General features: G+C 44.1%; 1 protein-coding gene across 1 annotated transcript in view; it reads right to left on the bottom strand.

Annotated features, from left to right (window-relative positions):
• LOC124596371 (short transient receptor potential channel 4-like) overlaps positions 1–3,843 on the bottom strand; it is a 251,939-nt gene extending 248,096 nt beyond the window's left edge. Inside the window, exon 1 of the mRNA XM_047135486.1 lies at positions 3,658–3,843. Within this exon, the coding sequence (XP_046991442.1) occupies positions 3,658–3,843 (186 nt within the window). The remainder of the gene's footprint in view (positions 1–3,657) is intronic.
• Positions 3,844–25,764: the final 21,921 nt, after the last annotated feature.

Below are 25,764 nucleotides of genomic sequence, written 5' to 3'. Positions count from 1 at the left end.
TTGCCTATATAGCACACGCCTCAGGCGAGGTACAAAGGGAGAGAGTGAACGCGGGTCGCTAGGAGGCGTGAGTCGCGCATGCACTGTGTTTGGAAGCATGCTAGGCGGCAGTATAAGATGGCAATGCATAGAAGTGAGACTGTTGGTACTTGCGTTGATGACTCTGACGTTCATTGGTTGACGGGACCCTGAGTGGACAGCCTTGTTTCTGTTCACGAAGGCAATGGAACCATGGATAGTTTTTTTTCATCATCATCATCATCATTTAAGACTGATTATGCCTTTCAGCGTTCAGTTTGGAGCTTAGTCCCCCTTATAAAATTCCTCCATGATCCTCTATTCAGTGCTAACATTGGTGCCTCTTCTGATGTTAAGCCTATTACTTCAAAATCATTCTTAACCGAACCCAGGTACCTTCTCCTTGGTCTACCCCGACTCCTCCTACCCTCTACTGCTGAACCCATGAGTCTCTTGGGTAACCTTGGTTCTCCCATGCGTGTAACATGACCCCACCATCTAAGCCTGTTCGCCTTGACTGCTACATCTATAGAGTTCATACCCAGTTTTTCTTTGATTTCCTCATTGTGGACACCCTCCTGCCATTGTTCCCATCTACTAGTACCCGGTGCACAGATAACTTAGCCTTGGTAATGACTTCCTTCTTGCAGAAGAGAGTAGCTTATAGCTGAGCGCTCACTGCATTAGCTATGCTACACCTCACTTCCAGTTCTTTCACTATGTTGCCATCCTGTGAGAATATGCATCGTAAGTACTTGAAACCGTCCACCTGTTCTAACTTTGTTCTTCCTATTTGGCACTCAATCCATTTATATCTCCTTCCCACTGACATTACTTTCGTTTTGGAGATGCTAATCTTCATACCATAGTCCTTACATTTCTGATCTAGCTCTGAAATATTACTTTGAAAACTTTTTTTTTGCGTGAGCAAAATTTCGGCCCATGAACTGTGGTAACAACGTGATTTAATGTATTACTGCCTCTTGTTGCCTCATTCGAAATTCTCGTCAGGTATGTGCTATGGGTATTGCCAACTGCCAGTCCTGAACGATTTCCTTAGTAGTGAAATGCCCGTGTTTTGATGGTTTATCAAGTGTGGTTAAATTTTTTATTTTATTTACTGGACTAATTGGTTGGTTCAAGTTTTCCAGGCCATAGTTTATGGTCTGGCCTGTATTCCCTGAAGCACGTATGAACATGTTTTTGCGGCTTGTTGAATTAACACAATCTGTTTGTGTGTTTTAGAAGCTTGTCTTATTACTTTGTGCTCCCTCCCGAGTGTTTACAACGACCTTCCTGAGGAGACGGGCGAACTGGGCCTGTTGGTTGTTGGAGAGTAAAAGGGCTCGTACCAAGAGCGGCAGTTCATGTGTAATGAAAGGAAAGCTGGGTCATCCTGCCTCTCATTATAACCATTATCTCTTGACGCATTTGTAGTTGCGTGAGTGGTGGCTTAATTTTAAAACCACGAGTTTGTTTAACGTTGTTCAATGATCCTGTGTTGAACCATTGCAGAAGTTAACTCTAAAGTCATTTACTTGCCAGCTTGAATTTGTTTTAGAGATTTCTATAATTAATTAGAGTAATGTTTGTATGAGAAACTTTGTCTTAAAATTTTATGCTCTGTGTCTTTTTTTTTTTTAAACATGAGCTCATTGGTAGATGCCGGCTTAGAGTAAGACGAAAGGTTATATTCTGTTCTAGTTGTTTTTCTAGTCGAAGTACCAGGCTTGTTGGATATTCTGATTGCTTTGGTAGTGGTAGTTTAAATATTACTGCTTGGTAAAATATATTTTAGTCTTTTATTATTTTAATAGCGTGCCTAAAAGTTTAATGTTTATATATATATATATATATATATATATATATATATATATACACACACACACACATATATATATATATATATATATATATATATATATATATATATATATATATATACACTCCTGGAAATTGAAATAAATAAGAACACCGTGAATTCATTGTCCCAGGAAGGGGAAACTTTATTGACACATTCCTGGGGTCAGATACATCACATGATCACACTGACAGAACCACAGGCACATAGACACAGGCAACAGAGCATGCACAATGTCGGCACTAGTACAGTGTATATCCACCTTTCGCAGCAATGCAGGCTGCTATTCTCCCATGGAGACGATCGTAGAGATGCTGGATGTAGTCCTGTGGAACGGCTTGCCATGCCATTTCCACCTGGCGCCTCAGTTGGACCAGCGTTCGTGCTGGACGTGCAGACCGCGTGAGACGACGCTTCATCCAGTCCCAAACATGCTCAATGGGGGACAGATCCGGAGATCTTGCTGGCCAGGGTAGTTGACTTACACCTTCTAGAGCACGTTGGGTGGCACGGGATACATGCGGACGTGCATTGTCCTGTTGGAACAGCAAGTTCCCTTGCCGGTCTAGGAATGGTAGAACGATGGGTCCGATGACGGTTTGGATGTACCGTGCACTATTCAGTGTCCCCTCGACGATCACCAGTGGTGTACGGCCAGTGTAGGAGATCGCTCCCCACACCATGATCCCGGGTGTTGGCCCTGTGTGCCTCGGTCGTATGCAGTCCTGATTGTGGCGCTCACCTGCACGGCGCCAAACACGCATACGACCATCATTGGCACCAAGGCAGAAGCGACTCTCATCGCTGAAGACGACACGTCTCCATTCGTCCCTCCATTCACGCCTGTCGCGACACCACTGGAGGCGGGCTGCACGATGTTGGGGCGTCAGCGGGAGACGGCCGAACGGTGTGCGGGACCGTAGCCCAGCTTCATGGAGACGGTTGCGAATGGTCCTCGCCGATACCCCAGGAGCAACAGTGTCCCTAATTTGCTGGGAAGTGGCGGTGCGGTCCCCTACGGCACTGCGTAGGATCCTACGGTCTTGGCGTGCATCCGTGGTTCGCTGCGGTCCGGTCTCAGGTCGACGGGCACGTGCACCTTCCGCCGACCACTGGCGACAACATCGATGTACTGTGGAGACCTCACGCCCCACGTGTTGAGCAATTCGGTGGTACGTCCACCCGGCCTCCCGCATGCCCATTATACGCCCTCGCTCAAAGTCCGTCAACTGCACATACGGTTCACGTCCACGCTGTCGCGGCATGCTACCAGTGTTAAAGACTGCGATGGAGCTCCGTATACCACGGCAAACTGGCTGACACTGACGGCGGCGGTGCACAAATGCTGCGCAGCTAGCGCCATTCGACGGCCAACACCGCGGTTCCTGGTGTGTCCGCTGTGCCGTGCGTGTGATCATTGCTTGTACAGCCCTCTCGCAGTGTCCGGAGCAAGTATGGTGGGTCTGACACACCGGTGTCAAAGTGTTCTTTTTTCCATTTCCAGGAGTGTATACCCAGCGCTAACGTTAGGTGCCTCACCCTGTATATTGTATAAGTATCAAGGAATGAAACTTGCTCAGAGAGTTATATTGTAATAAAGTCAATCATATTTGAGAATTGTGGCTTAGTCCTTTCATTAACTGAACCTTTCCTGTGCTAGCGTAAAATTGCGCTACAATACTGCGGAAAAGAAAAGGGGTGCTTGACTGACAGTGGCCATTGTGTTCGAACACCTGGTGGCTGGGAATCTAGCGAGGTGCAAAGGAGACGGGCTGTACCTGCGGCTGGAGACTCCGCGAGGACATGCGGCTGGGCTGCTGCGGCACCTGCAGGTGCGGTGCGGACGTGGAGGCTCGCCGGCCAGCCTTGCGGGTGAGCGGCGCGCGGTCCGACAGCTCGCGAGGGTCGTCCTCGTCCTCATCCTCGGCGTCCGTGTCTTCGTCCAACCGCTTCCGCCGTGACATCCTCTCCTCCTTTCGCTACCTGTAACGCATTACTTTATAGCCTAATCTCTCTCCTCTGTTGCATTTATGGTTAATTGGCCTGGGCCGTGCCATAATATGTGCATTATAAGTACTACTACTCACAAGGGAACCTCCCCATCGCATCCCCCTCAGATTTAGTTATAAGTTGGCACAGTGGATAGGCCCTGAAAAACTGAACACACATCAATCGAGAAAACAGGAAGAAGTTGTGTGGAACTATGAAAAAATGAGTAGTCATGTGCAAGATAGGCAACATGAAGGATAAAATAAGTACAGGAGCATCGTGGTCCCATGGTTAGCGTGAGCAGCTGCGGAACGAGAGGACCTTGGTTTAAGTCTTCCCTCGAGTGAAAAGTTTAATTTTTTATTTTCAGTTGATGTGACAAACTATTATGTTTTCATCAGTTTTTTGGGAGTGATTATCACATCTACAAGAAAACCTAAATCGGGCAAGGTAGAAGAATCTTTTTACCCATTCGACAAGTGTGCAAGTTAGGTGGGTCGACAACATATTCCTGTCATGTGACGCACATGCCGTCACGAGTGTCGTATAGAATATATCAGACGTGTTTTCCTCTGGAGGAATCGGCTGACCTATGACCTTGCGATCAAATGTTTTCGGTTTCCATTGGAGAGGCACGTCCTTTCGCCTAATAATCGCACGGTTTTGCGGTGCGGTCGCAAAACACAGACACTAAACATATTACAGTGAAAAGTGACGTCAATGAACGAACGGACAGATCATAGCTTTGCGAAAATAAAGAATGTACATTTTTCTCTCGAGGGAAGACTTGAACCAAGGACTTCTCGCCCCCTAGCTGCTCACGCTAACCACGGGACCGCGGCGCTACTGCGCCTACACTCTCCTTGATGTTGCCTATATCACACACGGACTACTCAGTTTGTATATTTTGCTTATTTTTTCATAGTTCCACACAACTTCTTCCTGTTTTCTCGACTGATCTTTGTTCAGTTTTTCAAAGCCTATCCACTGTGCCAACTTATAACTAAATCTGAGGAGGGTGCGATGGGGAGGTTCCCTTGTGATTAGCTGATGAGGGTCACTCCAAAAGAAATGCACACTATTTTTGTAAAAATACAGTTTTCATTCTGCATGTGTGAAAGTTTTACAGTGTGTAGAACCATCCTTCCCGCTTGTTTTCAAACTTAGTTCAACCCGTTCCCGTGTGTGGCGCTGTCACAGCATGTCTTCAAGATGGCTGCTACACTTGACGTTCGTCAAAAGCAACGTGCTGTCATAGAATTCCTGTGCTGTGAAAACGAGACAGTGGGAAACATCCACAAGAGGTTGAAAAAGGTGTACGGAGATGATGCTGTAGATCGCAGTATAGTTAATCGATGGGCAAGCAGGTTACGTGATGAAAGCAGGCACGGCGAAATTGAGGATTGTCCACGCAGCGGCTGGCCTCGTACTGCACACACTCCAGACAATGTAATATATAACATAGACAAATGTAATACATTGCGAATACATAGAAAGAAGGATCCTTTATTGTATGATTATATGATAGCGGAACAAACACTGGTAGCAGTTACTTCCGTAAAATATTTGGGAGTATGCGTGCGGAACGATTTGAAGTGGAACGATCATATAAAATTAATTGTTGGTAAGGCGGGTACCAGGTTGAGATTCATTGGGAGAGTCCTTAGAAAATGTAGTCCATCAACAAAGGAGGTGGCTTACAAAACACTCGTTCGACCTATACTTGAGTATTGCTCATCAGTGTGGGGTCCGTACCAGATCGGGTTGACGGAGGAGATAGAGAAGATCCAAAGAAGAGCGGCGCGTTTCGTCACAGGGTTATTTGGTAACCGTGATAGCGTTACGGAGATGTTTAACAAACTCATGTGGCAGACTCTGCAAGAGAGGCGCTCTGCATCGCGGTGTAGCTTGCTCGCCAGGTTTCGAGAGGGTGCGTTTCTGGATGAGGTATCGAATATATTGCTTCCCCCTACTTATACCTCCCGAGGAGATCACGAATGTAAAATTAGAGAGATTAGAGCGAGCACGGAGGCTTTCAGACAGTCGTTCTTCCCACGAACCATACGCGACTGGAACAGGAAAGGGAGGTAATGACAGTGGCACGTAAAGTGCCCTCCGCCACACACCTTTGGGTGGCTTGCGGAGTATAAATGTAGAGGTAGATGAATGTGCAGAGAGTTAACGAATTGGTGACTGCTGACAGACGCATCACAGTGAACGAATTGTCACGCTACGTTGGGATGGGGGAAGGAAGTGTTTGCTGAATACTGAAAGTGTTGGCGTTAAAAACGGTTTGTGCCAGGTGGGTTCCCAGGATGTTGACAGTGGCTCACAAAGCAACAAGAAAAACTGTATGCAGCGAACTTTTGGAACAGTGCGAGAATGGTGGAGATGAATTTCTTGGAAGAATTCTGACAGGTGATGAAACATGGCTCCATAATTTTTCACCAGCGACGAAGGGGCAATCAATGGAGTGGCATCATGCAAATTCACCCGAGAAAAAAAATTCTAAACCACACCTTCTGCTGGAAAAGTTATGGCTACGGTGTTTTTCGATTCCGAAGGACTCTTGCTTGTGGACATCATGCCAAGTGGAACCACCATAAATTCTGATGGATATGTGATGACACTGAAGAAACTTCAAGCTCGACTGGGTCGTGTTCGACCACATCGGCAAAAGCAGGATGTTTTGCTGTTGCACGACAATGCACGGCCACATGTAAGTCAAAAAACCATGGAAGCGATCACAAAACTCGGATGGACAACACTGAAACACCCGCCCTACAGTCGGCTCCATGTGACTTTCATCTCTTTGGGAAACTGAAAGACTCACTTCGTGGAACAAGGTTTGCAGATGAAGACTCCCTTGTGCACGCTGCCAAACAGTGGCTCCAAGAGGTTGGTCCAGAATTTTACCGTGCGGGTATACAGGCGCTGGTTCAAAGGCAGTTGAGAGGGATGGGAATTATGTGGAGAAAGGAAAATATTGTTCCTAAAGGATGTATCTACAAACTGTAAACCTTTCAAACAGGTAGAATAAAAGATGGATTTAAAAGAAATAGTGTGCATTTCTTTTGGAGTGACCCTCGTATTTTGTCGAGGTCGCAAGCTAATTCTTGACTATTCACGTGCAGACAGCGTCTCCACCTCACATTGGCTGTTCATAACCTGGCTTTATATGGTAATGCTGTTTACGTAGCATCTGATTGGTCAAAAGTGAAGTATACGAGACTCCACTACAGCTGACAGGGGGCTTGGGTGGCGTCTTCTAATGAGAGCGGTCGTGAATGCGATGCCTATGATATCAGAAATTCGTAACCTCATTAGAAGAGCATTTATTACACGGCATATTATTAGTGATAAAGTATTACTAAACTGTGCTCTGCATTATTTTCAACGAGTTGAGTTTATTACTTGCCTCCCGATTAGAAAGTCGAACAAAGCAGTCATTCGTGTAGAAGCATGATGTTTTATAACTGTTGGTGATCGTGTTATGACTAGTGCTGCGGCAAGGATTCTAACGTTGAGAAAATTAGTGACATACCGTAAAAATTGATGTAATCATTACTGGAAAAGTGGACCTGCGTATTTCCCATAACAGTTTTAATGCCAAATCTTGAAGGGAACCACGACTGCGAATGATCTCTGCGAGAGAGACGTCAGCTTTAGAAGATACAAAGTGAGCAAGTAGAATTCTGGCGAAGTGTGCCTGACTTTGTACCTGTACACGTGCAACTGTCACACTAGCTCTAAGGCTGTTATAGCCAGTCACACTCTCACGGCTATTAAAGTGGAGATGCTGCAGCTTGACTGAAAAAGTTCAGCTAATTCTTTTGCCGGGTGCTCAAGAAATAACTCAAAGTGCAGTGTGGTGAATGAAATGACAATTAGTTTTCTGGTACAGCTGACACTGTATAACTGAGAGTTCATGAAAGCAATAACTTTTCGTCATTTATCAGGTCTATCACTTAGAAGCGCCCCCTCTCACTTATAGTGGATGCCATTTATCCGTCTGTAGCATCCACAACTCACACATATTAAGGTTTAAGTAAAGAGGTGGAATGCGATCAGAAATGGAATTAAGAAATACTGTAATAGTTCCCAGTATAAATCTTTCATTTTGCAGCAGAGTGTGCACCGTTTTGAAAATTGTTAATAGATAAACACCGTGCGCCGTGGAAGAGCAGCTGAACGGATGGACAGTGTCATTAAAAGAGGATATAAGATGAACATCAACAAAAGCAAAACGAGGATAATGGAATGCAGTCGAATTAAAACGGGTGACGCTGAGGGAATTACATTAGGAAATGGGACGCTTAATGTAGTAAATGAGTTTTGCTATTTGGGGAACAAAATAACTAATGATGGTCGAAGTACAGAGGATATAAAATGTAGACTGGGAATGGCAAGGAAAGCGTTTCTGCAGAAGAGAAATTTGTTAACATCGAGTATAGATTTAAGTGTCAGGAAGTCGTTTCTGAAAGTATTTGTATGGAATGTAGCCATGTATAGAAGTAAAACATGGACCATAAATAGTTTACACAAGAAAAGAATAGAAGCTTTCGAAAAGCGGTGCTACAGAAGAATGCTGAAGATTAGATGGGTAGATCACATAACTAATGAGGAGGTATTGAATAGAATTGGGGAGAAGAGAGATTTGTGGCACAACGTGACCAGAAGAAGCGATCGGTTGGTGGGACGTATTCTGAGGCATCAAGGGATCACCAATTTAGTATTGGAGGGCAGCGTGGAGGGTAAAAATCTTAGAGGGAGACCAAGAGATGAATACACTAAGCAATTTCAGAAGGATGTAGTTGCAGTAGGTACCGGGAGATGAAGAAGTTTGCACAGGATAGAGTAGCATGGAGAGCTGCATCAAACCAGTCTCAGGACTGAAGACCACAACAACAACATTTACGCACATACAAAACATGTTGGGTTGTGGGGGACAAACACAAGCATTTCTAGACACTTTAAATGAAAAATTTTAGAATTATGGCATAAAACGCGGCATGGAAAAAAGCAAGACTTTGGTGGTAGCCAGACGAGAAAGAGAAGGGAAATGTCAATTTGATATTAAAGGACAGGACATTGAACTTGTGCAGAACTGTAAATATTTAGGAAGTGTGATAATGCAGAATGCAAGGACGGGAACAGAAATTAGGAAAAGTGTACAACAGAGCAATGCATTTTTCCGGTGTGTGACGGCTTCAGCTTGGGGAGGGGAGGTGTCAATGAAATATAAGGAAATGCTGTACAAGGCGTACTTTAATCCATACTTGCATATGCACTGAGACCTGTACAGTGACAAGAAGAGAGGAGTAGAGTCCAAGGCACTGAAATAAAACTCCTCAGAGGAGGAATTATTAATAACGTTTACGCTTGTATCACAATTTGTGCAATGCTGTATTTCATTGTTTCCCAGCACAATAAAAGACTATGTGTTAAAAAAAGATAGCACAGTTGTTAAGGCCATTGCCCACGAAAGGTAAAGTTCCCGGCTCGAGTTCCAATCTGGCCCACATTTTTAATCTGTCAGAAAATTTAAACACTGCAATAATTTTTAATATAGCTATAAAAAAAGTCGTGAGCAGCGATTCTCCTCCGTAAAGAAACTTGTTAGCTTCCTTCATATTTTTGTTTTAATTTTTGTGAAAGTTTTCTATTCTCATATATCTAATAAAAATTGAATGATTAGTAAGTCACAGGAAATTATGAAAAAATATATGGCCTGTTTCCGAGATCGACACTTTTCAACTAATCCATCTTTGTTCACTAAAGTGTTTACAAGGGAAATAATAACAATGAGCGTATTTGGCTAACCTTTCAAAACGTGGACAATGCATAGCATCTGTCATGGTATTAAAAAACTAGCTAACCCACGAGAATAATTCGCACTCTATCCTGATAAGCTGCCAACAGGTAATACAGTAATCAGAGAATAAATAAATGCAGTATTTGTTAGTAAAGGGAATTATATTTTAAATAGTAGTAATAATATTATTGTTATTACAAAAAATCTATATCATTATAAAAATAGGGCTAATTGTTAAAACATAAAATGCAGATATTGTCTTTGTCAGATTAACTTAATTTTTTTAAAATAATTTGTTTTACAAACTTCTTTCAAAACAATGTTATAATGTAGATCATTTACTTTCTGGCTGTATGGTCTTTATTACAAACATAAATATCACTGAATTTCCGAACTTGTGAAAAAGCCATAACTGTCGATGCGATAAAATAGCTTCCGGTAAATACAATCCTGCCCTATTAAGCGCCTGGCCTTGCACTTTATTATATAGCGAAGGCTACTTTTATTGGAGATTATTTTCTTATTCTTTGAAAAGCTGGTTTGTTCAGAAGGTATTTCGGGATACGAGCGCAGTTTTGTTCCTGCGTAAAATCGAGCGCTGGCACGCCGGTCAAGAACATTAGCGCAGAGAGGGCTGTGAGACGATGTCAGCCAATAGTGCGCTGACCGACTCCTCTCTAGGACGACAACGAGACAGCAGCAGCCTCTAGGTGTAGAGAACATGCGCGCCACTCCACCTTGGCCGCAGCCCAGTTGAATACTAGCCTTTCTATGAACACCACAGCTGTGACTTATGAACTGTATCGTTTCACTTGTATTTGGAGTTGTATACATTGAAGAGAAGTCTTATTTGACTGTCGGCAATTGCTTGTGTCAGTCCATCGTAAGTGCCCAAAGTTAAGTATTGTCATTTATCTTACTGTAATAGAAATTCATCACTACGATTTGCTTGAATTGTTGTCTAGCGATCCGAGACTGCAGGTTTCCTAGGCATCCTATATTAGACTAATGGGCAGGACACAACATTGGTAATGAGGGGTCAACGGATTCCGTAGCGACAACCCGGAGCCTAGCTGCCAGATATTTTCTTTTGTGTTTTTCTGGCACCTTAATTCCCTCTTGCCTTTTTTTTGCAGGGGCGTTTACTTGCTTTAACAATCTCTTATACTGTTTTTGCTAATCAGCGTTTTCAGGAGGGCATTGTAGGAATTTTTTGCGTTTGTACTTATTTTTATTGCTTGCATTGTCTGTTTATTATTCCCTTTGTATCTTCTGATATGAGCAACCTCCCCTCACCCACCCTGTGCACAAGTGCCTCAGCTGCAAGCGATAGATGTAGCACAGCTAAACAGACGTTTAAGTTTAAGACACAACAGACTGAATCTCTACTCAGTACAGTACAACAGAACCTGGAGAATCAAACGAATGCAGTACAGTAGGCACCTACAGCAGCTCCAAGTGTTATTTCGCCTTGTCGGCAGTTTCATGACCAAGAAGAGGAATGGCTTGAGTCATTGCAAGAGTTCGAAGCCCACATAATTGCTCACAATGTACCAGGTACTACGAAAAGCCATTGTTTTCTCTCAACAGTAGGAAGTCCAGTGTTTAGACTCATCCAGAAACTACTTGCTAACGCCACTCTGAGTGAAATTTCGTATGATCACGTTGTAGATTCGCTAACTAACTATTATGACCAACAAGTGAACGTGGTAGCAGCTAGGTACCAATTCTGCAATTGCAAGAAATGGTCGGGACAAACTAATCATGAGTGGGTAACAGATTTGCAGAGTCTGGTGAGGAAATGCAAATTCAAATGTGCTTGTGGTGCTCTATATTCAGATGTTATGTGATCGTGTACAATGTAACTGATGGCAAATTTAGAGAACAGATTTTGAAGCAGCTCAATCCATCATTTCAACATGTAGCGCAAATACTTGATCAGTACGATTCAGGTGCCCTGTCGGCCGATAAGTCTCAGCAGCCAGCAATTTGTCAGGTTGAGTCCCTTGTTCGTGACTGGTCCATTAGGCAGCAACAGCTTGCGCCCGCCACGCTCCATAAACAATTGTCCACGCTGCCTAAGCATCTCGCTAAACAGGCAGCCACACAAGCGAACAGAATCAAGTCATATCCTCGGGGCTATTCATGGCACGAATGTCAAGATTGCCCGTCCCGCGGAGAATAGTGCTACGCTTGTGGCAAGAAAGGACATGTAAATCCGTCTGTTTGCAACGGAAAAAACATAAGAATTCAGCCCACTCACAAAAATATAGTCACAAAGCCCATGTAATCAATGCAATACATTCAAAGCTTGCTGCAAGCATTAGCAAAACTAGCGAATGAACAGTTTCTTCGGTGCTACACCAGTCCAATGAACTTTTTGTACATTTGCATGTTAGTGGTAAACGTGAGAAATTTCGGTTGAATTGTAACACATAAACTGTTAGGTTCCCCACGCCTATCTAAAACTAGCATGCACTTGATAGCTTATAATGGACTAGACGTTCCTGTTATCAGAAAGTGTACTTTGCCTGCCACTTATTGCTTGCATATGCGAACTGTAACGTTTCTGTGCTACAATCACGCGATTGTGAGAACATATTTGGCCTCTATTCATTTGATCTGTTTGGTTTTAAAATTCAGGTCAATGTTTTGTCAGTATCTGCATTCAATGCAAAAGACAGTGTAGCGTGCTTGCTAAAAGCATTCCAGGAACTCTTTTTCTGAAGATTTAGGCAAGGATAACAATTTTGTTGCACATATTACTCTGAAAGACAATGCTCAGCCGAAATTTTGTCGGAGCAGAGCTGTTCCCATTGCATTTCGGAATGAAGTCGCTGCTAAGCATAAATAATTGCAAGACAGCGGAGCACTTGCGCCTGCCTATACGAGCTAGTCAATAGGCAAGTCCACTGGTTTTGCTCCCCAAACCTTCAGGTCGCATTCGCCTCTGTGTTGTCTACAGTCAACGCCAAACTGTGATTGACACTTATTCATTGCCACGGGCAGAGAATCTCATGGACAGATTAGGCGCTGGTCGCTACTTTTCAAAAACTGATTTGCATGACGCATATCTTCAAATGCCACTAGATGAAGAATCTCAAAAAGTGCGTGTTCTGAATACTCATTTGGGCTTAAATATTTACGTTTGTCTTTTGGCAGTGCTTCCGCACCCGCTATTTTCCAACGGTATTTGGAACAGCTGACTGCTGAAGCACCACACTGTCTAACTATTTGGACGATATTGTCGTAGTAGGCCGTACACCTGAAGATCACATTGCATATTTGGATGCTTTTTTCGTGCAGGACTAAAGTGTAGACTGCACAAGTGCGATTTTTTAAAACCAGAGTTGCAATATCTTGGTCATGTCATAAACAGTCAAGGTGTACATCCTTTTCAGTCGCATTTGTTAGCCATACGAAGTTTGCCAGCTCCTCAAAATGTCAGAGAATTGCAGTCAGTTTTAGGGAAAATGAACTATTATATTCGGTCCATACCGAAAGCTGCACAAATCGCAGCTCCATTGCATCGCCTGCGTCGCAAGAACGTCCCCTTTGTTTGGACAGCTGAGTGCCCAGACCCTTTTCAAAAATTTGAAGATGCATTGCTCAGTGACTGCTGGTTCACTTTGATCCTCACAAACCAGCTGTGTTGCAAGCTTACGCTTCCTCTTACGGAATCAGTGCAGCGCTTTCGCACAGAATTGGTGATACAGACAGGCCTATTGCTTTCGCATCAAAAGTGTTGTCAAAAGCTGAGGTAACTATTCACAAATAGAGAAAGAGGCATTGGCTGTTGTGTATCGTGTCATCAAATTCCAACACTGTTTGTGTGGGAGAAGATTCTGCTTAGTAACGGATCACAAGCCATTGCAGTCCTTGTTTCATCCGACGAAACCGGTTCCTGCACGAACTGCCCAAAAACTGCAACAATGGGCTTTGTTGTTGTCTCAATACCATTACGAGATTGTGTATCGTCCGACGGCTAAACGTGATAATGCGAACGCACTTTCACGTCTTCCGATTGGCCCTGATACAGACTTTGACGTTTCTACTGCATCTTGTTGTCACATCGATGCTCAGGATGTAAAGTGTCAGGCAAATCCAACACCTTCCATGAAAACCCTGACATGATAAGCAAATCCAGTAGTATGTCACATAGCTCCGAATAAATCGTGACATTAAATTAACCAAAGTAATACGAGTAACGAGTGAGCAAACGGAATACCACAGACTAACACAAGAATGCCTAAATGCATGTCATACCTTCCCACCGTGAGACAGACGCAGTTCCGAGGGGAGAAACGAGAACAGAAGCCGAGAGCAGAACCGTGTTAAGCTGAAGGCCCTACGATAAGGGACGGACACCCACGTTGCCAGCTAACCGCTAGGACCACCCCCCAGCCCATGTTAAAAGCTAGAGCCCTCCAGAAGAACAGTATAGATCTTACGATAACACTAAAAGGACCACACCAGCTGCAAGTTTTAGCGTGAGACTTTTTCGCGTCTCTGTTACGTTGCAAACTTTAAAAACATTGCCCCACCACGAAAAGTATAACGTTTCCCATTGGATAGACAGAATTTTTGTAGGCGGAGCTTAAGGTTAACATTGAAACCCTGATTGGTCAGATGAAAACACAGCCAGATAGTTTTTTTAAACCAACTTCGGTAAATTGTTGTAAGGAGAAGTTAGGAGGGAGTTGCTTTCGAGACGGCGAGCTGGACGGAGCTGCGCCGGCCAACGCCCCCTGACGAACACCGACAAGGTAATGAACGCACGCGATGCCGCATTTTTGAGCGCATAAGGCTTCACTCAGAACTGCAGAAGCCTCATCTGTTACACCCCCTTTCTACGTAATACTAGTGTCGATCGTCAATTGAAGCTCATGGTATTCACATTTGCTACGTAAGTTAAAATCTGAAACGCGACGATTTTCCTGTTATATAGTTATTGAGAAGCCACATCAGCCACTGTAATTTACGACAAGTTAGATAAGTAATTAAAGATGATTGAGGGTCACTGTAGACCATTTTGATAGTTTTATCTTTTGTGAAACTTAATTTAAACCTAGATTATAGATGTGATATGGCATAGGTCATCCTTCGATCCATTGTAGAACTTGGAAACCCATTCAGGAAATATTCGTTCACATTTTTGTTGAACGCAGTTGGTTTTTACCATCCTGTATTAAAACATTTCCTTTTATCAATAGTGAAATTTATAAACAATGTTTTGTGAGTAGATTAAAATTTCCAATGGTAAACTTAACTGCTTTTTCGACGTTATTTTACCAGCTAACTAAAAACAGGAAAGCCTTGAACCCCTTCGACTAAATTTAGTTAATATTAAGATTCTTTTACAGGGAGTGCAGTGGAGCTGACGCTGAAATCATTAAGTATTTGGTTATATCATCGCTAGTCTCACTGAACTCTTCTGAACTCTACATGTCATGTGTGGTCTGGCATCTCCTTACCAGCAACAGGTCCCAGGTTCAAACTAGTCAATTTCCTAAAAAACACGCTCAGAGCGTCTTTGCGCGAAAGTGGTAGGGAGACACGATATAGAACAGACACCACGCAGAATGTTAGAAGGATTTTGGATTTCTTCAATCCTTTCCGCTGAACTACCGGAAAATTGTACAGACCACGGAAGCTGATTCAGATTTGAACATTTTGCTAAAATACATTCGTACATCTTGGTCTCGTTCATTGGACAGCATAAAAAACTCTGTAGTGCGCCGATACTTCGCACGTCGGCATAGCGCTCGCTATACGGAATGGTGTGATTCTTGTTCGAAATGACAGTGGACAGTCAGGTGTGTTGATCCCTAAAGCTTAGCAAAAAGAAGTGTTGCAGTTACTTCATCAAGGACACTGGCGGAGTGTTCGTACCAAACAGTTAGCGCGTCGACACGGTACTTGGCAGTGTATGAGAACCCCAATAGAACAGATGACGTCAGAGTGTAACGCTTGTGCGGGGGAAAACCAGTCCGCTCCGCCACAAAAATTCTCTGCTTGGCCTAAGTCGTAAACACCATGGCAACGAGTGCACAATGACTTTGAGGGACCTTTTTGGAACACCCGTTGGTTGATTGTGGTTGACTCGTATAGCAAGTTTCCTTTTGCTGTGCAAATGAACTCGACAACGCCACGTAGCACAATTCTTGTGTTGTCCTCTATTTTCTGGCTCGACTGTTTGGCTGAAGTCATAGTGTCGGCCAACGGCCCTCAGTTCACGTCAAATAAATTTGAAACATTCTGTGAATGCAATGGCATACAGCCTCTACCTGGTGCATCGTTCCACCCACAGTCAAACAGCGAAGCGTAACGTTTTGTCAGAACCCTCAAACAGCAGATGGCCTAACTTCGCTCCGCATACACCAGGGATCAAGCATGGCAACTGTTTTTCGCCTCCTATCGTTCGCACCCACAAGATAGACCATCGCCGGCGGAATTGCTTCACGGCCGCCGCCAACGGACACTGCTCCACCCTCCTCAGCATCCGGCGCCGAAGGAAAGCCGCAAGTATCGTTTCACCACGCATGATATTGTGGTTTTCAGAGATTTTAGCAGCAACAGACGGTGGGCGCGAGGCGAGATCCTTCGTCGACTTGGCGCATGCATGTATCTCATTTCAGGCCAAGACGGACTGCAGCGCCGACATCACAATCAAATTATCCACGTCATGTGCACGATGCTCCATCTGTGTCTCTTCCCTCAGATTCACGGTCTCACGAGGGCAGCGGGCCACAGCCTCCTCTCTCTCCTACCGATGGAGCTGGACCCGCCAACGCCGCAGCAGCCGACGCCTTCGACATCTTGCTATGGGACTCAGGAGGTGCACGCGTACCCTTTGATCGTTTTCCGGTAGACGTTTCCGCCAGAGCAAAGGCCAGATGGCGGGGTACGGGCGGAAGCATGACGTCCCCTGCAGCCACAGCTTCCGGTCCAGCGCAGCATCCACCCTGGGGGGGACGGGGGGGAGGCGTTGAGTCAAGCACCGACACGACGGTCAAGAACGTTATAGCAGAGAGAGCTGTGAGACGATGTTAGCCAATAGGGCGCTGACCGACCCCCTCTCTAGGAAGACACCGAGACAGCAGCAGCCTCTAGCTGTAGAGAACAGAAGCGCCTCTCCGCCTGGCCGCAGCCCAGTTAAGACTAGCCCTCCTATGAACACTACAGCAGTGACTTATGAGCTGTATTGTTTCACTTATATTAGGAGTTGTATACACTGAAGAGACTAGAGATGGGGGATCCGCTCTTGAACTAATTCATAGAGTTGAATCTTTCAAAGGAGTGAACAATCAGTGATTCAGAAAAAAAGAACGGTAGCTCCAAACGTTTCCCACGGCAGAGAGAGAGAGAGAGAGAGAGAGAGAGAGAGAGAGAGAGAGAGACGGAGCATATCAGCAGCGCCACTGCTGGTCAGAGCACAGTGCACGCCACACAACACAGCCAGCGCCGGCCTCTGCCCTGCGTCTACCTTGGCTGCCTGCATTGTGCAGTGCCCCATTGGATTTTGTGTTTCACATATGCCGTGCCGTCTCTGTGCGTCGTCTGCCGCGTGCAGCCAGTGTCTGGCGCAGCTTAACTTCGCATCGCACTCTGTCGGCGATCGTTTCAGTCGCACGTCCTGCCCTCTGGGCAGTTGATGCGAGCAACAGGACAGAGAGCCACCTAGCGGATAACATAGGAACTACTTGCAACAATCTGCTCGCAAGAGAACGGACGATTTGTCTCGGAGCGGGTGAGTTCACAGCTCCCCCCACCCTCGGAACTCGCCCGCTCAACGCTCACCCCACCGTTCTCGACTCTAGCCAGAGCTTTGAGCAAAGCGACTCAGGTGTCACTCTGGTCTCTGCGGTCTCAGCTCACGCAGTAATACAGCTCGCTGCTCGACCTGCTCGACTCAGCGCCTCTGCATCGGAGTTCGTCCCTACTGGATATTGTTCTTCGTAGTAATACCGCTATGTATATTACATTATTATGTTATGTATACATCAATTGTTTTTATTTTATTTTTATTTGTTTAAACTGATTAGATTAGGTTCCTGATGACTCCTCTTACTATAGGATTTTTATTATGGACACTCGAATTTACGCTTTAATTACGAGCGAACCGATAAACGTATCGCAAAATGTGATACACCAATATTTTCCTTGTTTTATTCTGCGTAAGGCTATATGCAGCACTTTCGTTTTACAGTCAAATTTATATATTTTTTTCTTATTCTGGTACGGATTTTGCGATTTTAGACGTCTTCGGAAGGAAACGTTCACATTAAAAATATATGACTTGCGATGTATTTGTATGAGGTTAATGAAATTTTAATACATTATAGCCAAATATATTGTTAATGTAAATCTCAAGTTACAACATTTTCCGATCACCCAAAAAACCACGATAGTGCAAAATAAATCAATAATCATAAACTTTGTCATATCGTGGAAATTTCGATAAACAATACAAAATTCTTACTCATTATGTGTGTTACTTCAAAATAGGATCAAATAATATCAAAATACAGGTATAGTACTGGAATAAACCAAGTTTAAAGGGCAATGTGCCTTCCATTTATTTTCTATTGTAAATGAGTGGTGAGTCATGAAAAAGAGCTAATTCATTTCAGGGAGTGAACAGTTCTGATCCAATCTCTGAAAAGAACTGTTTTGCCCATCTCTAGAAGAGACTGCTTATTTGACTGTCGGCAGTTGCTTGCGACACACCATTGTAAATCCCCAAAGTTAAGTATTGATATTTATCTTACTGTAATAAAAATTCGTTAATGCAATTTGCTTGAATTGTTGTCCAGCGATCCGAAAAAGCAGGTTTCCTAGGCACACTGTATTAGACGAGTGGGTAGGTCACAAGACGTTTTATCGGTGTCAATGAGTTTAGCAGTGATGGTGGACTCGCATAAGTGAATTACCACTACTATTGCACCATTAATTAATCCCTGAGTAGCGTTAAGACTTATGATTAGCTTAATACTGTCGTTTTTCTTTAAAACCAATTTACGAAGTGGTAAATCGGTCGCATTTAAAGAGCTCAAGAACTCTGCTGGGTACTATTGAACTCTGTTTATTTCTTCAAGCTGGACAGAATCAGAAGTGAGGTAAAGCTTTGCTCTCCGGCTAATAAGTTGGAAATGATATACTCGATGTACGGTTTTCAGCTTTTGGGCTTAGAATCGCAATTGAATAGTAGTGCGAAATAGTTTGTTAATTGTGATTCTTCAACTTCTCCCGGCGTGTTTCTAGCTCGAACAGTCCACGGGTGTACTGCCGGTCCATAGTGTCCAACGGGCACAATATTTCGGCGATCAGACATGTCGCCATCGTGAGGTGCGCTGACGAACTGTTCGTCAGCGCTCCTGACGATGGCGACATGTGTAATCGTCGAAATATTGTGTCCGTTGGACACTATGGACCGGCAGTACACCCGTGGACTGTTCGAGCAAGTTTTTTAATTGATTTCTGTGTCATTAAATATGGTAGCAACAGAACTAACATAACCAAAATAACAATGTTTAGGAATTTCGATCGTCTCATGGAAGTAATCTGCCTGATTTTCTAAACCACCGTTACCCAATTTAAGTAATCATTCAGTGAAAAGGGGATCACCATTTGCCCTCATATTTTGAGTTGACTTATGCATTTTAACATGAGCATGTCTAACGTCGGGTGATACTTGATGGAAATCACCAACATAATTATTTTGCCTCCACAAGGGAGATTATTATTCATGATTTCCTTTAAAGTTGATCAGCAACACTTAACACGTCTTTGTGAAACAATGAAATCTCTCACAAAATGATCCGGTCAGTGTCATATGGAAGCTCTACATCGTTGGTGTGAGTACCAATGGATGACAGATGTTTTCAGCACGGGTACAGGTAGTTTGAAAATCGAATGTAATGTGCATCCCTCTGGCAGGAGATTGGCAGCAATGCTTGTCCATGCTACTATTAAAACAACCTGCTGTGACGAGTTGTCGTAAATGAATTGTTCTAAACAGGTGGTAAATGACATTATTATTGGACGCGTGAAAAGGCATGAATTAAAATGTATTTACAGTCGAGACGAACACGACGTCTTCTTCGCTTGACTGGGGGTCAGACCGTAGGTATATTGAAATACATAGATAGATGCACTCTAGCTTGTGATGAGATAGAATATCGTTGGTAATAAAACTCGAAGCAATGTTCAATAGAAAATCTTTCTCGTAGCACTGATGAAAGACAAAGTTCACAAACATATGCATGAATCTGCAGATTAACTTGAAGAGTCTAACTGATAGTCTCTAACATTGTCGTCGCCGGACACGGTACTCTTCTCGATGTTTTCTGTGGACTGGGTGCTGAATGGAACGGAGCCTAGCCTAGAACATCATCATGTCATTGTGTCTAATTATTTCAAGAAAGGCCGCTGAAAGTGGCGCGGAGAACTTCTGTGGGCGTGTCATTGGTGTGGCCAACAATGCTCCGGTAGCAAGGGGCATCTTTGTGGTGTCGATAGGAGGCGCCAACGCTACGTCATTGACTACACCACATAAAATTGCTTTCATTTCGTAAAATATGACACAAAGTTTTCCAGTCAAATGTTTCATGCCGTTCGTACGTTCTTCTTCTACATTGTAGGCTTTTGTTGTTCGACGATCACATCAGTGGCAGGCAGGTTGAATTGTTGGCAAGATTTGCCGTGATATTTAAAAACATTATCCAGTTCTACCTTCGGTTGGTGTGTGCTGTCTCTGTAAACCCTCTGAAAGTGCGTTCTCAAATGTTGTTCGCCACTCGGGCATACTGGCAGGACTACAGAATGTACAGATGAGGGCGAAAATCCAAATGCTTTCAAAGTAAAGTTTTTAACAAAAACAACAACTTTAAACAATTTGCGTGTTTTTCTTCATTTGTAGTGAACGAAGCAGGCCAGTGTGGCCGAGCGGTTTTTTGGGCCTTCAGTGTGGAACCGTGCGACCACTACGGTCGCAGGTTCGAATCCTGCCTCGGGCATGGATGTGTGTGATGTCCCTAGGTTAGTTAGGTTTAAGTAGTTCTAAGTTATAGGGGACTGATGACCTCAAATGTTGAGTCCCATAGTGCTCAGAGCCATTTGAACCACTTTTTCGTAGTGAACGAAATCTTGAAAATGATGCATCAGCCATTAATTTTGATTAAATAGTACAGCAGATATGGCACACCGACAACAAACACAATTGAGAAATGATATATATGATAACTACACATTCGATCTATCCAAATTCAGATTCGTACAGCAATCGACACACGAAGTGCCTCAAGTGGAACAATCATTTGAAGCAAAAAACTTCATTGGGACCTATTCCGAATGGTTTCCGAAACAGAACAAATTTAATGTACGTTGTTATTTAATTCTATAAATTGTCAGGTTTACATAAGTGCACTATGTGATCAAACGTGTGTGGACATCCCCATAAACATACGTTTTTCGTATTAGGTGCATTGTGCTGCCACCTGCTGCCAGGTACTCAATATAAGCGACCTCATTAGTCGTTAGAAATCATGAGAGAGCAGAATGGGTCACTCCGTGGAACTCACGGACTTCGAACGTGGTCAGGTGACTGGGCCTCATCTGTGTCATACGTCTGTACGCGAGAGTTCCACACTCCTAAACATCCCTAGGTCCACTGTTTTCGATGTGATAGTGAAGTGGAATCGTGAAGGGACACTTGCAGCACAAAAGCGTACAGGCCGACCTCGTCTGTTGACTGACAGAGACCGCCGATAGTTGAAGAGGGTCGTAATGTGTAATAGCAGACATCTATCCTGACCATCACACAGGAATTCCATACTCTATCAGGATCCACTGCAAGTACTATGACAGTTAGGTGGGAGGTAAGAAAAACTTGGATTTCATGGTCTAGCGGTAGTTCATAAGTCACACATCACGCCGGTAAATGCCAAACGACGTCTCGCTTGGTGTAAGGAACGTAAATATTGGACGATTGAACAGTGGAAAAACGTTCTGTGGAGTGACGAATCACGGTACACAATGTGGCGATCCGATGGCTGGGTGTTGGTATGCCGAATGCCCAGTGAACGTCATCTGCCAGCGTGTGTAGTGCCAGCAGTAAAATTCGGAGGCGGTGGTGTTATGGTGTGGTCGTGTTTTTCATGGAGGGGGCTTGCGTCCCTTGTTGTTTCGCGTAGCACTATCACAGCACAGGCCCACATTCATGTTTTAAGCTCCTTCTTGCTCCCTGTAATGGACTTGCCTGCACAGAGATCCTATATAAAATCTCTGGTATGTTTTAGAACGTCGACTTCGTGCCAGGCCTCACCGACCGACATCGATACCTCTCCTCAGTGCAGCACTCCGTGTCGAATGGGCCGCCATTTCCCAAGAAACCTTCCAGCCTCATTGAACGTATGCCTGCGAGAGTGGAAGACGTCATCAAGGCTAAGGGTGGGTCAACGCCATATTGAATTCCAGCATTGCCGATGGAGGGCGCCGCGAGCTTTTAAGTCATTTACAGCCAGATGTCCGGATACTTTTGATCACATAGTGTAGTGGAAACATCCCCCAGGCTGTGGCTAAGCCATGTCTCCGCAATATCCTTTCTTTCAGGAGTGCTAGTTCTGCAGGTTCGCAGGAGAGCTTCTGTAAAGTTTGGAAGGTAGGAGACGAGATACTGGCAGAAGTAAAGCTGAGAGTACCGGGCGTGAGTCGTGCTTCGGTAGCTCAGTTGGTAGAGCACTTGCCCGCGAAAGGCAAAGGTCCCGAGTTCGAGTCTCGGTCGGGCACACAGTTTTAATCTGCCAGGAAGTTTCATATCAGCGCACACCCCGCTGCAGAGTGAAAATCTCATTCTGGATTACAAGTGTTGTTTAACTTACAATAAATTTTCAAATATCCCATGCCCTAATGGAGGCAGCAACGTCTATGATGCAACCAACCAGTTCATCTCGCCTACATTAAATTTGTTCTATCTCGGAATCCATTCGGAGTAGTTTTTGGTAGGAAAGAACAACCTAGATTGGAATGGCAGCAGGAACTTAATTGTCGTGTTTCGCCTTTGTGAGTTACCTTCAGGTTTTGTTTACGAACTGCGGGTAACGTATTAGTCACAAGCAATCAAAACTTTTCGTGTACGCTAAGCTAAGATAGGGTCACAATTCTAATCTTGACACGACTGTTGGAATACAACTTGTAGTGGTGCGAATACATGAATGCATGTGCGCGCATTATGTGAGATGATCAGTCTTACAGAACATCTTTTACCAAATTTCGACTGTATTTCATTTCCATACCTAGTATTGCGAATGACGGCTGCAAATTTTGGACTGATTCCGAAAGAAACATTACCCCCCCTACCCCCCCCCCCCCCCCCCCATGTCTCGTCACACAGCGGTGTCCAAAATGAATCTTCGAATCTGTTGTAGAATGTGGACCATATTGAACATTACTGGCAAATTAAAACTTTATGTCGGACTGAGACACGAACCCAGAACCTTGTCTTTTGCTGCAAATGCTCTTACTAACTTAGTTGTCCAGACACAACTCTTTCGTAGTTTCAAAAGTTCTGCTACACGTCAGTATAACATATCCTTGCGATGTACTGCATTGAACGTGAGGTTACAACAGTTTGTTAGTCTTAAAACAAGTCTGGATTTTGTCACAATACATAACTGACCAAAATAGCTTTATTTATTACGGACCAAAGCATAATTCACAATGAACGCTCATCACCCTTTTGCTTTGGCCTTTACTTCGTACTTTCCAATTTCTATAAATATTTAGCTGTTAAGGCAATAATCGCGAATGATCCCTTTGTGGGAGGCAATTATGCTCTTTTCCCACACAGAGTATTACTTGTCAAGTCTTGTAGAACAGAAATATAATTTCTAGTCTAAATTCCTTCTTAAACCATCGTAATCTGTCAAACGCAGAATAACAATTAAATCAAAGGTTAATTTAGTATCTGACAGATTCGGATTCCTGATCTAGCTGAGAATCGACATGGAGGAAGGGTCAGAGATACTCAAGATTTCATACCACGGCTGCAGCCTGTTCCTATGGAGGACGTGGGCGCGACCGCTGATAGGAGAATCTCTATGAATACCACCGTTGCAAAATCGGCTGGCAGTTCTCGCTACTCTGAAGCCTTCGATATGTGCCACTAATTGAATAATTGACCTTGCCCCTGTTTATGCCAACATTTTTCGATTCGGATAGCTACCTGGACTGTCTGAGCACGACTTTCGCTATGCACTGGACTTTGTTGCTGCCTTGTTATTCACTTTGTAAAATCCATCATTGACCACAGAAATTGCCTGTTTCACCTGTTCCTGCGTCACTGTCAGCTTGAGTAATTATAAAGTGTGTTCTATACACAGAATAGAACAGAAGTGTTAACAAGCAACAAAAGCAAAAACTCAATCTACTCGTGTAAAAACGACAGGAACAAGTCAACATACACTGAGGTGGGAGGAGTCATGGGACAGTGATATGCACATACAGGGTGTTACAAAAAGGTATGGCCAAACTTTCAGGAAACATTCCTCACACACAAATAAAGAAAAGATGTTATGTGGACATGTGTCCGGAAACGCTTAATTTCCATGTTAGAGCTCATTTTAGTTTCGTTAGTATGTACTGTACTTCCTCGATTCACCGCCAGTTGGCCCAATTGAAGGAAGGTAATGTTGGCTTCGGTGCTTCTGTTGACATGCGACTCATTGCTCTACTGTACTAGCATCAAGCACATCAGTACGTAGCATCAACAGGTTAGCGTTCATCACGAACGTGGTTTTGCAGTCATTGCAATGTTTACAAATGCGGTGTTGGCAGATGCCCATTTGATGTACGGATTAGCACGGGGCAATAGGCGTGGGGCGGTACTTTTGTATCGAGACAGATTTCCAGAACGAAGGTGTCCCGACAGGAAGACGTTCGAAGCAATTGATCGGCGTCTTAGGGAGCACGGAACATTCCAGCCTATGACTCGCGACTGGGGAAGACCTAGAACGACGAGGACACCTGCAATGGACGAGGCAATTCTTCGTGCAGTTGACGATAACCCTAATGTCAGCGACAGAGAAGTTGCTGCTGTACAAGGTAACGTCGACCACGTCACTGTATGGAGAGTGCTACGGGAGAACCAGTTGTTTCCGTACCATGTACAGCGTGTGCAGGCACTATCAGCAGCTGATTGGCCTCCACGGGTACACTTCTGCGAATGGTTCATTCAACAATGTGTCAATCCTCATTTCAGTGCAAATGTTCTCTTTACGGATGAGGCTTCATTCCAACGTGATCAAATTGTAAATTTTCACAATCAACATGATATGGGTTGACGAGAATCCGCACGCAATTGTGCAATCACGTCATCAACACAGATTTTCTGTGAACGTTTGGGCAGGCATTGTTGGTGATGTCTCGATTGGGCCGCACGTTCTTCCAGCTACGCTCGATGGAGCACGTTATCACGATTTCATACGGGATACTCTATCTGTGCTGCTAGAACATGTGCCCTTACTAGTAGGACACAACATGTGGTTCGTGCACGATGGAGCTCCTGCACATTTCAGTCGAACTTTTCGTACGCTTCTCAACAACAGATTTGGTGACCGACGGATTGGTAGAGGCGGACCAATTCCGTGGCCTCCACGCTCTCCTGACCTCAACCCTCTAGACATTCATTTTTGGGGGCATTTGAAAGCTCTCGTCTACGCAACCCCGGTACCAAATGTAGAGACTCTTCGTGCTCGTATTGTGGACGGCTGTGATACAATACGCCATTCTCCAGGGCTGCATCAGCGCATCAGAGATTCCTTGCGACCGAGGGTGGATGCACGTATCCTCGCTAACGGAGGACATTTTGAACATTTCCTGTAACAAAGTGTTTGAAGTCACTCTGGTACGTTCTGTTGCTGTGTGTTTCCATTCCACGATTAATGTAATTTGAAGAGAGGTAATATAATGAGCTCTAACGTGGAAAGTAAGCGTTTCCGGACACATGTGCACATAACATATTTTCTTTCTTTGTGTGAGGAATGTTTCCTGAAAGTTTGGCCGTACCTTTTTGTAACACCCT

This window comes from Schistocerca americana, chromosome 1 (genome assembly GCF_021461395.2).
Source record: "Schistocerca americana isolate TAMUIC-IGC-003095 chromosome 1, iqSchAmer2.1, whole genome shotgun sequence".
Lineage (NCBI taxonomy): Eukaryota > Metazoa > Arthropoda > Insecta > Orthoptera > Acrididae > Schistocerca > Schistocerca americana.
The sequence above is the reverse complement of the archived record's forward strand: the minus strand, read 5'-3'. Positions and strand labels throughout refer to the sequence as shown.